At 54.9% G+C, this 14250-nt stretch overlaps 2 protein-coding genes across 11 annotated transcripts in view; both read left to right on the forward strand.

Moving 5' to 3' along the window:
• MOB3C (MOB kinase activator 3C) lies at positions 1–10052 on the forward strand. Of its 6 annotated transcripts, none has more exons than XM_044770722.2 (4): positions 1–80; positions 3768–4239; positions 6572–6774; positions 7086–10052. In XM_044770722.2, the coding sequence occupies exons 2-4, from the start codon at positions 3822–3824 to the stop codon at positions 7113–7115; spliced, it is 651 nt and encodes a 216-aa protein (XP_044626657.1). In that variant the 5' UTR covers positions 1–80; positions 3768–3821; the 3' UTR covers positions 7116–10052. The 6 variants fall into 6 exon arrangements, with proteins under 6 accessions (XP_044626657.1, XP_070366102.1, XP_014683381.1 ...); XM_070510001.1 differs by having other exon boundaries at positions 63–80; positions 3771–4239; XM_014827895.3 differs by lacking the exon at positions 1–80 and adding an exon at positions 232–406 and having other exon boundaries at positions 3771–4239.
• A 2093-nt stretch (positions 10053–12145) lies between these two features.
• The window catches only part of MKNK1 (MAPK interacting serine/threonine kinase 1), a 40899-nt gene continuing 38794 nt past the window's right edge, over positions 12146–14250 (forward strand). For 3 of the 5 annotated variants that reach the window (XM_070509999.1, XM_044770719.2, XM_070509998.1), the window contains exon 1: positions 12164–12279. The gene's annotated coding sequence lies outside the window, so the exon portion shown is untranslated. Of the gene's footprint in view, positions 12280–14250 lie in introns of all 5 variants that reach the window. The other 2 variants (XM_044770717.2, XM_014827884.3) reach the window with 1 other exon arrangement.

Genomic DNA, 14250 nt, shown 5'->3' on the forward strand with positions numbered 1-14250 from the left:
GCAGCTCTTTTGTTTCTGCTCCAGACGGAAGCTGAGCTTGGCCCCATTTTACAGTCGGGAAAGCTGAGGCTGCTTCCTGGGTAAGTCTGAGATAACTGAGAGTGCCAGCTAGGGAAGCCGGGAGCACGACTTTGCGGAAAGGCGACAGAGAGTGTGTCTGTGCATTGGGGGGAGGAGGGTCCCCTTTCCCCGCCTCTTCCCCGCCCCTGGGCCGCGGCGTGGAGGGCCCGGGAGGGACAGGGCGGAGCCGGCGTCGCCTTGGGGGCGGGAGGGCGACAGCGGCCCGGCGGGGCAGGCCGGCGGACAGGCGGACAGGCGAGAGAACCGGCAGGGTGGGAGGACCGGCAGAACAAGGCGACCCAGGGCGCTGGGGATGTGACCCGGCAGCCAGACGAGGACCCCGTGAGTGAGTGCCCGCGCCCCAGCGCCCCCGCCGCGCACGCGGCCCAGCCTTGCTTCCACTTTCATTTCTGCGGCTGTCCCTGGAGTGGCACTGTCCGGAGGCGACCTCCGCCCGAAGGCAGGCTGGCCACAGTCTTCGGTCCGGGGTCCGAAGCTAAAAGCTGCGAAAGTCGGGGTTGAGGGGGTGGCGGTGTTTGAAGGGGGCGTGTCTTCAGGAGCGGAAATGTCAGGCCTGCTCCTCTGGGTCCTACGAACTTCTCCCCTGGCAGCTGGGCGAGGGAGAGTGGTGGGAGTCAGGGGGTCCAGCGGGAGGCCGAGGGGGGGGCGTGGGTGAGCGCTGCGAGGAAGAGCATGGAGTTTCTGCCTATGCTTTCCTCTCGGATCTCTCCCCTGCAGGGCGCCCCGACATGGCACCGCCCTAGGCTGGATTCTGAGTTCAAACTGGGGCCATCCCCTGGCCAAGATCCTGGGCCAGGCCTGGAGAGTGGCAGGTGTGGCCCTGGCGGGGGGGGGCTAAGTGGCAGAAAGAGGCAGGGCCACTCTGGTCTTCATTTGGGAAGCCAGAAGTCCACCCAGGATATGAGCCATCGCTGGCTACTTTAGGAGTAAAAGGACATCCAGAGTTAGAAAACGGAGACTAGGAGGGGGAATGGCCATGGTTCAGGGAGGGGACAGAGGCTCTGTGAGGGATAGAAACTCAGTAGGGGCTTTGGAGTGGGAAGTGAAGAGACAAGGACCATGGATAGAAGGGCACCTATGGATCCTCCCGCCCCCAAGCTTACATTTTCCTGGGGAAAGACCGAGGCCTTGAAATTCTGCCGCAGGAAGGTGGGACTCTGGGTCACTGGTCAGGACATCCAACTTGCTGTGAGGGTGTGGGGGAGGCTCAGCATGCTGGGAGAGCAGGAATCAGGTTGGTCTAGTTGGTGAGAAGATGCTTCCCCTCTGCCTCCACTCCCCTCCTGTCCCCTCATCTCTACCAGACCAGCGACCAGCCAGTGCAGGAAAATGGCCCTTTGCTCATGGTCATGGTTATCCCACTTCCCAGTTCTGCCTTTGGAGATCCCCTGCCTGTAACTTGCTGTGTGAACACAGGCTCCTCAAGTCCCCTTTCTGGGCCTCAGTTTCTCCATCTGTACAAGAAGTGGGTTGGACCAGTTGGTCTCAGAACTATTTCAACCCTGAGATTCTTGATTCTAAGCTTTTAAAGCCTGAGCATCAACTATGTGCCAGGCCCTGACCTAGGCTGTGGGGTGAGGTGGGTGAGGACAGCAGTGACCGAAGAGCAGCCTCCATCCAAGGAGAAAGTGCTCTGGGTTCAGAAGAGGGGGCTGTGGGAGTAAGTAACATTCAACCTGACCATGTGTAGTCAGGCAAAGGGACCAGTGTACGAAAACACACAGAGGTAGGAGGATGAGGGTGTGTTCAGGCATCAGGAGGAAGCCCAGGGTGGTGGGTGTAGGGCAGTGGGGCAGAAAGGTGGGGTGCAGTGTTGAATGCCGGGGAGGGGGGGGCTTGTTGGTAACTGTCCGTAAAGGGGACTGTGCGGAGGTGGAGAGCCAGGAGCCCCACCTAATGGCAGTGTGAATGATTTTGGAAGCACCTGCCCAAGCAGAGTTTAGAACGCAGGTGGCGAGTGAAGCCTGAAGACACATCTTCTCTTGGGTCAGGAAGCTCGGGTCCCACTCTGGGGACTTCTTTGGGTGAGAAGTCGAGGGGCAGGGGATGGATAAGATGACCTGCCACATCTTTGGGGTTTTTTTCAAGAAGACAAGATTCTGCCGGGAGACCTGCCCCTACCCGCCAAACTCCTCTCATTTTACTTCACTGTCCCCTCCTGGCCTGCCTGTTGTGGGTACGGGGAAGAACCTCCTTCGAAACTTCTCTTCCACTACCTTGACTTGTTGCCTGATGTGACACCTCCCAGCCACCCATGTGTGCTGTGCCTTTGGTTACACCCCGTTGTCACCCTGTCCCATCCTCCCGTCCCCAGTCCTGTCCCAGCATTACTAGCAATGTGAGAAAGGAAGAGGCTCCAGTGTCAGCTCTGAGGTCAAGGCCAGGCTTCGTGGCTGTATTCAAGCCTCAGCCTAGGGCTGGAGTCCAGGACTCACAGTGACCGGGGTCAGGGCCAGGTCAGAGTTCAGCCTAGAGCCAGAGCTCAGTGCACAGTCTGGAGCCAGGGTCAGTGCTCAGTTTGTGGCTAAATTCCAGTCTGAGCAGGCACCTAGGTCTGCATTTCCCAAGCGCTCACACACTCCCCGGGGAGATGAAATGTGAGCTGACTGCCGCAGGAGTCCCAGAAACCTGGCCTGTATCAGAGTGACCCAGGAAGTTACCTGGATCAAATCCATGCCTACTACAGGGGCCACCCAGCCATGGGAGAGCTGGGACTAGGACCCAGGACTCCTGCCTCCAAGCCTGGGGCCCTCATTGCTGTCCCCAAAGTCTGTTCTGAGTCTGAGATCCTTCAATTCTAAGAGGCAAAGCAAATTTGTCTGAATTCTAGATGCACCCAGCTGGGTGGATCTGACTGCATTGTCCTATCTCCCAGTGCCAGGCACATAGTAGGTACTCTAGAATGTCTCCTGAATGGCAGGGGCAGGGGCAGGGGCCAGTGGCTCGTTCGGGTTTGGGTTTGGGTTTCTGGCTGGAGGAGGCTATCTTGGGGTGAAGGATCTCCAGCCACTGTTGGAGGAAGTGGCATCCTTCTAGACCCGCCACCCTTCCCCCCTTCTCCAGTGCCTGGGGCCACACTCAGAGGCCACCCAGCTGGCCATATGAGGGGTCCTTCCTCTTTCAGGGTAATAAAAAGAAAGGACATTTTTGGTAGAAAAGTCCCTCCTGCTCCCTGGGAATCCCCAGTGGCCAGTGGCCGGATGGACTACGGGATATCCCAGAGGAAGCCGAAGGCGGGGCCCTCCCCCTATCCCCTGCCCCTAGCACAATGCAGCCAGGCTCTCCCACGCTACACCAGCTGGCCTGTGGGGCCCCCACAGGTCATCATGTCCAGGCAGTTGCCTCCTGGTGGGCCTGCAGGAAGCCTGTGCTGCCTCTCTACTGGTCAACAGCAAGTCTGAGGAGCACCTGTTGGGAGCCCAGGCCCAGCCCTCTGTAAGATGCGATGAAAGTGGAGAGGAAACAAAACAAGATGGGAGGGCTGTGGGCGCTTGGCAAGGGGAGCTGGGGTAGCCTGGAAATAGGGCTGGGGCGCTGGACCGAGGGGATGAGGAGCATTTAGGTCCCGGACAGAGGCTGCAGAGGTTGGCCAAAAGCTCAGAAGTGAGAGGGAAATGATGTGTTGGGAAGTCAAAGGCCTTTTGGTAAGGACCTGACCACTATGCTCCCCCTACCCTTGGCTCCAGCAGGGCATCCACAGGTCCTGCCCCTGGACACTTGGCCCTCGACCCAGCCTGGCCATGGCGCTGTGCCTGAAGCAGGTGTTCGCCAAGGACAAGACATTCCGGCCGCGGAAGCGCTTTGAGCCCGGCACACAGCGCTTTGAGCTGTATAAGAAAGCTCAGGCATCGCTCAAGTCGGGCCTGGACCTGCGCAGTGTAGTGAGGCTGCCCCCGGGGGAGAACATTGACGACTGGATCGCCGTGCACGTGGTGGACTTCTTCAACCGCATCAACCTCATCTATGGCACCATGGCGGAGCGCTGCAGCGAGACCAGCTGCCCAGTCATGGCCGGCGGGCCCCGCTACGAGTACCGCTGGCAGGACGAGCGCCAGTATCGGCGGCCGGCCAAGCTCTCGGCGCCGCGCTACATGGCCTTGCTCATGGACTGGATCGAGGGCCTCATTAACGACGAGGATGTCTTTCCCACGCGCATTGGTGAGTGCCACCTGCAGGCAGGGGAGGCCTGGCCAGGGAGTTTAATAGAGCAGTTCTGTAGCAGGGGTTGTGATTTTTATCCCTGTTTTGTAGAGGAGAAAACTGAGGCGCAGAGAGGTGAAGTGTCTGCTCAACATCAGGCATCTCCAGCTAGGACTGCCTGACTCCAAGTTTGGGGCTCTTCTTGTCTGAAACTTGAAGGGACCACCTGGCAAGGCCACTATGGTTCTCAGAAACTTCCAGAACAGGTGCCTTAAAGTGCTCCTAGCAGGTTGCCCTGCTTGGGCTGATCTGACTTGCAGCCTCCTGGGAGTTCCCTCTGATTCCTGGCCCAGGAAAGGGAAGGGGTGGGGATTGCATGGGCTGGGTGGGATCTCCACCTCAGAGGGCTCTGAGGGCAGAATTTTCCCTTGTTAGGCCCAAGCCATGGGGCCTTCTCTTATCTCAGCTGGGCAGCCTGGGCAGGTACTGGTAGGGAGGAGAGATGAGTGATGTCATCCTGGCCCTGCTTCACCACCCAAGGGCAACAAGAGGGGGTGTTGGCCAGGAGCTGAGCAGTCATGACACCATGTTCATCACAGCAGCCGCACCCCCACCTGGCCTCATGTTCATCCTTGTTGAGGCTACTGGAATCAGAGATGGGTGGGGCAGGGTGGTCAAGCCCAGAGGGGAGAAGTCTGAATGCTGAGAGAAGCTGGGCACTGAGTCACAATTGAGTACCCACGGCCCCTCCCCAGCTGGTGTCCTGCCATTTCTTGCACTATCATGCCCAACAATGGGTATTTTCATTTCACGTGGGAGGAAACTGAGGCCAAGAGAGGGACAGCGCAGTGAATCAGAAGGGATTCAGAATTGCAGTTCAGGTCTCTTGAGGCCCGGGCCCCAAGTCCAGATGGGCAGGGCAAGTCTGAAGGACCTGGGCAGGGCCTGGAAGCGTTCACAGGAGGCAGGGCACAACCCCACCTAAGCGCAGTGAGCAAGGAGAAGGGCGCCGTGGAGCCGGGTGGGCCAGGGTGGCGCTATGGCTGGGCTCTTATTCCCTTCTTGCCTTGACTCCCGGGCCGGTGAGACTCCAGGTGCCTGTGCCTTAACCTTGGGATGGCTCTGCTACAGCAGAGAAGAGGGTGTAGCCACTAAGAGCTCCACCTTGAGTGTCGGGGCTGTGTAGAAATTGTGCCTTTTTCATAGGTCCTGGAGCTTCTCTCAGGCTGGGTCCATGGCATTTATCTCTGAAGGGCGCTGCAGTGCAGTGCAGGAGGCTTTGAGTCGTGCCTCCGGTCTGTACTAGTGAGTAGTTAGGTGGCCTCGGGCAAGTGGCCCCACCTTCATGCACCTCCATCTTATCATATATAGAATGGCTACCATCCCAGACAAGAGGTGCAGCGGGCCCAGCACAGGGCCCAGCTCCTAGATGGAAGGTTCTTTGTGAGTGTGATTGAATATTTGAAGGAATGAGAGATGTCTGAACTAGTTCTTGAAGATTCAGTAATTCTCGGGATTGGGGATCTGGGGCCTGCTGTATGAATGTTGTGAAGAGGAAAGAGCCAGGTAGGGCCAGAGAGGGAGGTCAGGATCAGATCATGAAAGGCCTTGTGCAGGTGCTGTGCTGCAAAGTTAGGACTTAATCCTGAAGGCCCGTGTTTTTAAAAATGGACCCCAGGGGCCAGCCACATGGCCAAGTAGTTAAGGTTCTGCACACTCTGCTTTGGCAGCCTGGGTTCACTGGTTCGGTTCCCAGGCACAGACTTACTCCACTCATCAGCCGTGTTGTGGAGGCATCCCAGATGCAAAGTAGAGGAAGACTGGCAGAGATGTTAGCTCAGGGCTAATATTCCTCAAGGGAAAAAAAAAATAGAGGAGGATTGGCAATGGATGTTAGCTCAGAGCAGATCTTCCTCACCAACAAAAAAAGAAAAAAAAGGACCCCAAATGTTGATGAACTCCCCTTGGAATTGTACCCAAGGACATCATTTGAGAGCATCTGCAGATGCACATATCTCTGGGGAGAATTTGGGCATAATTTTCATAATAGTCTAAGAATGGTTGGTCAGTGACCCCAACAAGGTTGCAGAGTCCTGCTCAGGGAAACGGGAAAATGTGGGAGATGATTTGTATTTCAGCAAGAGAGAGGAACAATCAGATGTGTGCTTCCTTAAAAAGGGAAGGATGGGAGAAAGCCACCACCTTCTCTTTCTCTCTCCCTGTCTCCGCAGGGAAGTGTGCTAGGGAAGAGGCCATCCTGGGCTAAGGCTGCCTATGTGGGGGAGGGCAGGGCTGGGCTGAGTTTCATCACCAGATGCTGATCCCCAACTTCTGCCCATCTCTGCCCCAGGAGTTCCCTTCCCCAGGAACTTCCAGCAGGTCTGCACCAAGATCCTCACCCGCCTCTTCCGCGTCTTTGTCCACGTCTACATCCACCACTTCGACAGCATCCTCAGCATGGGGGCCGAGGCGCACGTCAACACCTGCTACAAGCACTTCTACTACTTCATCCGCGAGTTCAGCCTGGTGGACCAGCGGGAGCTGGAGCCACTGGTGAGGCCAAGCTCCCTCTCTCCTCCCCGCCCAGGGCTAGCCTCTGTGAGTTTTCAGATCCAGAGGCTACCTGCTTTAAGAAAATCCAGTACTCAAGTGGATAAATTAGGGGAAGGCAACTCTTTTAACCATGGATTCTGTACTTTAATAGAGAATTCATTCAAGTGTCAGCTTACAAACCCAGATCTGCAGCCTGGAGTTGGGGAGGGGGCCAGGCTCAGGCAGAAGAGCAACCAGGCCCTGGGGTTTGGGAAGGGGCTACCTGGCAGGGTGAGCTCTGACTGACTGCTTCCCACCTTGTGTCTCTGCAGAGGGAGATGACAGAGCGGATCTGTCACTGAGCCCAGGCCTGGATGTTGTTGCTCGTCAGATGGATCATCTGAACACAGAGTGGCTAGGGGAGGGGACCCTCAGGAGTCTGGTGACAGAGAAACCTGCAGGCCCTGGGACCCCTCCACACACCCAAAGCCCCTGGACTTCTGGTCCTCAGAAGTCCGCCCACATGTCCCCCTGACTGCTTGTGAATGGGGAAGGGGATAGCTTAAAAGTGGGCAAGCAGAAGGGAAGGAGGAGCTAACCCTCTGGCATGAAGTCTAGGGGCAGGGTGGGCTAGAGGGTCTCTGCTCTGACACTTGACCCTTCCATGGTAGTTCCCAAGCATATTTGGGAAATGTGGATGTGGCTGAGTTGATGGCAAGAAAGGTACAAGAGAGTGATCAGCCTGTGTGTAAGCACAGATGACTGTGTGTCTGTGTGTGTTTGTGTGTGTATGAAAGTGATTTTGACTACGGGGTGTGTTTGTGAGAGCTAGCTGCCTTAGACCTCCCTGGCACATAGTAGGCCCTCCATAAATGTTATGTAAATGGATGGAAGGAAAGAAGGAAGAGAGTGAGTAGGGTTTAGGACCATCAGACCATGACCACTGTAGGATGATGACAGGTCGGAGTTCCCACTCAGTGTGTCTGACCATGTGTGTAAGTGCACAAAATGTCACTGTAGACGTAGCTCTATGTTTGAACCTTCCAGGCTACCGTCTTCCACAAACATAAGTTCTGAGGAGCTGGGGGCAAGCAGGAAGGGGAGCCTTGCCTTGGGTACCTAAACCCCTGGCCCACCACAGATACAGGTTCTGATTTGCACACAGGTTCTTATTCGCTCAGCCAGAAATGCCCATCAGCTGTCATTTCACTCATCCGTCTGCCTCTAGGAAGGCCTGATTGGAGGCAGCTTCCTGGAGGAGGGGGGTGATCCCTCATGTTTACGAAGGTCTCCTGGTCCTTAAATTGGGAATCACATGCTCCAGTCTAGCTCCTAGAATCTATGGACTTGGCTCCCAGGATCTGAAGCCCAGTACAAGATAGCTCCAACCCGAGGAGCTAGTGGAACTTGAATTGGGAGACTCTGGAGACTTGTCTCCCATCCTGGGACATTGAGGACCATGTAGCTAGTGAGTAGACTCTGCCAGGCTTGGAGAACCTCCATCCTGCAAGTACCTGCCTCCTTCCCAACCATTCTTGAGACATTCCAGCTGGTTGGATCTCAGAGCGTAGCTGCCCACAGAGAAACTGGGATGTTCATTCAGCACTCCATCACTCAGCACCCCATGCCCAGCCCTGAGCCCAGACCCAGGGGTGGGGAAACTGAGGCAGGGACAGCCAGAGCCTCCACGCTGGGAGGCCAGGATGGAGAGCCAGAAAGGACCCGAGCATCATTCAGTCTCACAGAATCATCCACATACAAAGGAGGAAACTGAGGCCAGGAGGAGAGGAGGGAGAAACTGTCCAAGGCCTCACAGCAAGGCTTTTGTGGAGCTGGAGTTAAACCAAGGGTCCTGACTCCCACCCAAGGCCTGTGGATGGCTGCAAAGGGAGATGAGATGCACATGGAAAGAGGGTTTGACAGGCCCTTTCCAGAACACAGCTGTTCCTGCTTTGAGCAAGGATGTCTAGCCTGATGCCAGAGCGCCCTACCACCCCTCAGGTCTGCTGAGGTTGTCTGCTGAGCCAAGCCTCCAAAGTCATGCCCCTCTCCATGGCCCAGCAGCTGCCTGATCTCTAGGGAAGCAGATGGGGCTCCCGGGGCCAGCCAGCTGCACCTGGGACTGCTGCCGCCGGAGAAGTTCCCAAGGGAAACACACTGACCCAGCAGCTTTGCCAGAGACTCTGGAATGAGGGGGTGGGTCAGACATTCCCCCAGGGAGGACTGGATTGGGAGATGGATTCTAGGCTGTGGCCAATGGCTGATTGCAGAGAGGGGTGGGGGGAGGGGGTAAATCTATTTTTGCGAAACAGAGGGAAGACTTTATTGTTGTTATTTTTGGTAAAATAAAGGAGGCAAACTAAAGTGGCACTGGTGGGAAGCTGTGGTCTGAGTGCCACATGGTTCCTGGGCAGGCTGTGGAAGAAACTGGGCCAAATGGGGCAGGGAGGCCTTTTTGTCCTGAGATCCTGGGCCATGTGGAGGGTTGATCTGTGTGGTCATGTCTGGCCCAGCTCTCCAGGGTAGAGACACCCAGGTTTTCCCAGGGCTCTGGGAATTCTGGACCCAGAATTCCTGGGCTGGGCTAGGACTCCCAGAGTAGGGGGTGCTGGCCCTTGCCTTCAGGGAACTCAGTCTCTTGGGAGAGTCTCCTTGTTTCAGCTCAGGTCACCTGGCACTGGCTATTCCTACCCCACCCCCGTAATCTGGGTGGTTTAGTGGAGCTAATGGGTTAAGGGACAGAGCAGAAACAGTCTTAATCCTGATCACAGCAGAGGAAGCCCTTCTCAAGAGAAGGCTGTTTGTTGGGTGTTGGCTAGAGCTCAAAGTGGGGGTGGCAGGACATGCAGCTGACTCCTGAGCTTATTCCCAGAAGATACCTGAGTGTCCTAGCTCAGGTCTCGCTGTCATTCCACTGCCCCTTGGCGTCAAGTGCCCAGACAAGAGCTGAAAAACAGCTTGGTTCTTAAGAGTCAGCAAAGGCCCACCTAGAGCTCTCTCCTCTACCTAAGAAGGAGACAGCCTGGCTTTGTGCCCTCCTGGGAGGCAGAGGCCCGAGTTTCAGTCCCAGCCCAGCTCCCCAGGTGCTAGGGCAGGCCCCTTTCCCCTCTAGACCTCAATTTCCCCATCTAGTTCATGACCAGGTGTGGGAGTGAGGAACTGATTGATCTCTGAACTTCTTCATTACTCACGGTCTGTGGATCATTCACAATGGTAACAATAATTGCTAATACTCACTGTGTGTCAGGTACACACATATAATAGTGCTAAATGCTTGACATATAATAGCTTATTGAATCAAGTTTGTCTCTGACTCCCTTTCTGGCTCCCAGTATCCCTCCTGTCACTGCTCTAGGATCTACAAGGCCCTCCACTCTGCTGCCTCTTCTTCTCGCTCACCAGAGGAGGCCCCAGTCCAGCATTCCAAAAGGTGGCTCTGCTTGCATACCTCCTATGACAGGTCACTCACTACCTCTTCAATTACTGGACAGCTCAGCCTCTTAGAAAGTTCAGGCTCTGGGCCGTAGTTGTGAAATACACTATGGCAGTGAGGATAAGTTTCTCTCCGAACTGTGTGGCCAAGGCCTGTGCCTTACAAAGGAATGTCTGAATACATCAGGAAGTCGTCACAAAATGGCTTGGAGAAATTCCAAGAGGGATGCTTAGAGAAGACTAGACAGAGGTAGAGAGAAAGGAGGAGACAGAAGGGAGAGCTGGGATCTCAGCGACACAGAGAAAAGAGTCCTTTGTAGGTCAGAACTTGGCAGGAGAGCAGAAGGTCCTGGGAGAAGCAATGTATTGGGGGTAGAAGGACAGAATGGGCAGCCAGGCTGCGGAAGGCTTTGTTTTCTTGTTGGATCAGGATCCATAACAATATTTGGAGAGGGGGAACCAGCCTGGTGGTGCAGTGGTTAAGTTCGCACATTCTGCTTCAGGCCCAGGTTCTCAGTTTTGGATCCCAGGTGTGGACCTACACACCACTTGTCAAGCCATGCTGTGGCAGGAGTCCCACATATAAAGTAGAAGAAAACAGGTATGGATGTTAGCTCAGGGCCAGTCTTCCTCAGCAAAAAGAGGAGGATTGGCAGCAGATGTTAGCTCAGGGCTAATCTTCCTCAAAAAAAAAAAAATTTGGAGCAGGGAACAAGGAAGCGAACCACTCTCCCACCTTGGGGCAGAGCATCCACCTGTTGAGTCAAGGTTGCCCTCCCCACTTGGCCCTCATGAACACTGCAGTTTCTTTAAAGTTTCCTGCTCCCACTCCCAACCCTGCTCCCAGGAGCTGTGTGGAGCCCTACCTGGCTTGGGGGAGGCCTGCCTGAGCCCTTCCTCCTCTGAGGCCCCCAGAGCCCTCATCTCTGGTGTTAACTGAACTTGGTTGCCATGTGGGAGACATAAGAATTTTGAGAACCTGGATTGGAACATAGGCCTGAGTGACTCAGGGCCAGCTGGCTACTGAGACATTTAGGGACAGAAAGGGGAACAGACCAGCATGGCCTCTGAGGACATGAAGCTTGGGTGAGCCTGTAAGGTGATGGTGGGAGAGGTCAGGCTATACAGGGGCCTTCAGGTTGGACTGAGGGATTCTGGAAACTTAGAAGAAGGCCTCCCTCTCCAGGTTTCACCCAGACTGAGAAATCTAGCAAAGCCCTGAATGTTCCCTAATGTTCCAGACTTCCCTCCATCAAACAGATAAGAAGACTGAACCCAGAAGGGGCAGGTCGACAAACACTTCTCAGGTGATGATGGGAAGGAAGTCCAGGAGGCCCTTTAACTAGCATTGTCCACCAAACCCTCACAAAAACCCTGAGACAGGCGGGGAAGGGATATTTACTTCCATTTCACAGCGTAGGAAACACATTCTGAGTGAGGACCTGAATTAAACTCAAGTCAGCGCTCTCATTCCCTCATCACACTTGCAGCCTAGAGGAGGGATGGGGCAGGGCTGAAATACTAATTATTTGCAGTTAGTTTTCTCCAAGAAATGAACTTTTAAGTTTTTTATTTTGAACTACTGGGGGTAATGTTTTACTCAAGGAGAAACTCTCATGGTGAAATCATAGGCACCCAAACCTTTTAAGAAATTTTACAGAATTAGCTCTTGTTTTAGAAATCTCTGGCAGCATTTCCACATATGTAAAAGGCATTTAAAAATTCCTTTCTGGCATGCAGAAGCTCTCAGTAAATGTTAATTACACCTGCCGCTGCTGGGCCTCCTCCCTCCCAGCGCTTGCAGACCTCTCTGGAAAGACAGCATCGAAAGGAGCTAAGCCCCACCCGCTACCCAGCGATCTCCCCGCCCCTCCCTATCACGCCTGCGTAGTTTACTGAGCTCGCCCCACCCTCTCCCTGGGAGTAGCCGTCAGGGCGCAGGCGCAACTCCGCCCCCTCACGCCCCTCTTCAGTCGGGCCCGCCCCCCGGGTCTAGTACCGCCTCTTCCGCGTTCTCGGCGGAGCGATCTGCAGGTGGGGGTGCGCGCGGCCGGTCCCGCGAAGAGTCAGCTGCGGTCAAGGCGGGACGGCGAGGTATCCCTCCGAGCAAAATGGGGCGGGGGTCTCAATGAGTCGGTGTGCCCGGGACGGGGCGGTCACGGCCTTCAGAACAGCCCGAGGTCACGACTTGATTCTGCCCTGGGGGGACACCCCAAGGGGATACTCCTTTAGGGCTCTCCTCTGGGCTCTGTCTGTGACGAGCTCAGGGCGCAGCATGTGTGCCCCGTCGAGGCTCAGCCCGTGCCTGGGGTCGGGCGTCTGTCGGGACAGGTGTCAGAGGTCGGAGCTCAGCCTGTGGCCAGTTTGGGACTCAGTCCCTAGCAGTCTGTGTGGCTGGGCTCACGGCTCAGGCAGTCCAACACCGTGAATAGTTTTTCACGTGAGGAATTTATAGTATCTGTGTACTACGTTGTTTTAAAGTTTACTGATTTCATTTAAAAGCTCCTGACATGCGCGTGTGGCTATCCAGTGAGGAGAAGTCTGTGTCAGGCGCAGTCTCTGGCGGGGGCAGTTTCCAGGCCACCTGTCAGATGGCCAGTAGCAGATCCGAGGCTCGGCGGGTGACAGGAATGAGGTGCTGGAAGTGCTTGGCTTCGGGGCAGGCAGTCCTGGGTTCGAGCCTCCCTTCTGCCACTTCCTAACTGTGTGTCCTCCGGCCAAGTCATTTCCCCTCTCAGAGCTTTAGTTTCTCCTATAAGATGGCATAGTAGGGTCCTTGTGAAGGTTGAATAGGATCTACATGTGTCACCTGGTATGGCACCTGTCACAAAATGGGTGCTGAATGCTTGGTAGCTGTGATTCCTAGGAACTAGATCATTTTGGACTGGGGTACCCTAGAGAGGCCCTGGGGGAGGGGAGTTGAGGTGACCCAGGGCCTGACACTTCAGTGGGATTTGTAGGCGGAACTGACCTTGCAGGATGGGAAGGGAACAAATGCTTATTGACCATTGTCCATGTGCCAGGCGCCGTTCTGGGCAGTTGATGTGTATCCTCTCACTGGATCTTCAGCCAACAGCCAGATGCTTTCAGCCCCATCACCCTTTGCTTCAGCCCCTCTAAAGAGGCTAGGCTGGAAGAGATGTAAAGAGGAGACCCAGGGTTGGGTTTTTATATGAGTTGGGCCAGCTGGAGACTTTGATGCCCCCCACCCCCCAACTTCTCCCACCTCGGCTCTTCTCTTTCTGTGATCCACAGGGCTAATTGGGTTCTTGACTTTGTCTGGGAGGCCTGTTACTCTAGTCCTCCAGCAGATTTTGATGGTTAGAGGGCCTGGCAAGTGAGCGCCTCTTAAACCCCGGTTGCATGAAGCTGAGCCATGGGAGAGAGAAGCTTGTGAATAGGAGCAGCTGGATTCCAGCACACGCTTAGGGGGCACATGTGTCTCTAATCTAGTAACTTGGTTCCTTTTGCATCTTCTTTGTAGGTACCTATGTGACCTTCCTGAGACAACATTCTTGTCATGTTATATCTCTGCTCAGAAACCTTGGTGGGCTTTGTCGTCCACTATATAGAGTTAGGACTCCTCAGTCTCATAGACAAGTCCCTCCATAATCTGTTCCCAAACCTGTCTTCTGCTCTGTTTCCCTTTGTTCTCACACATCTGCACCCTGTGCCCCAGTCAAAATAATCTAGTTTTCATTCCTCAAACACTCCTTGCATGTTCCTTTGCTTGTGTTCCCTCTTCCTGGAGTTCCATCCTCCTTCTCATCTTTCAAGTCCCATGTCTCACGTGACCTCATCAGTGAAGCTTCTCTGATCACCCTACTGGGTTAGTTGCCCACCGCCCCCATCTTCTGTAGCAGAGGCTACACTTCAAATATAGCACTGATCACAATCTGCCTTGGGGTATGTCACCCCATATGTACTCTGAGTACATTGGTGGCAAGGGACCAGATCTGTTTCATCCTTCCTCTGCCTGGCACATAGTAGGCCACTGCAGTGTTTGTGGTTGAATGAGTCAGTGACATTTTTCGTTTATTCGCTTTGGTCTTTGTTTTATGAGCT

The sequence above is a fragment of the Equus asinus genome, chromosome 5, assembly GCF_041296235.1.
Source record: "Equus asinus isolate D_3611 breed Donkey chromosome 5, EquAss-T2T_v2, whole genome shotgun sequence".
NCBI lineage: Eukaryota > Metazoa > Chordata > Mammalia > Perissodactyla > Equidae > Equus > Equus asinus.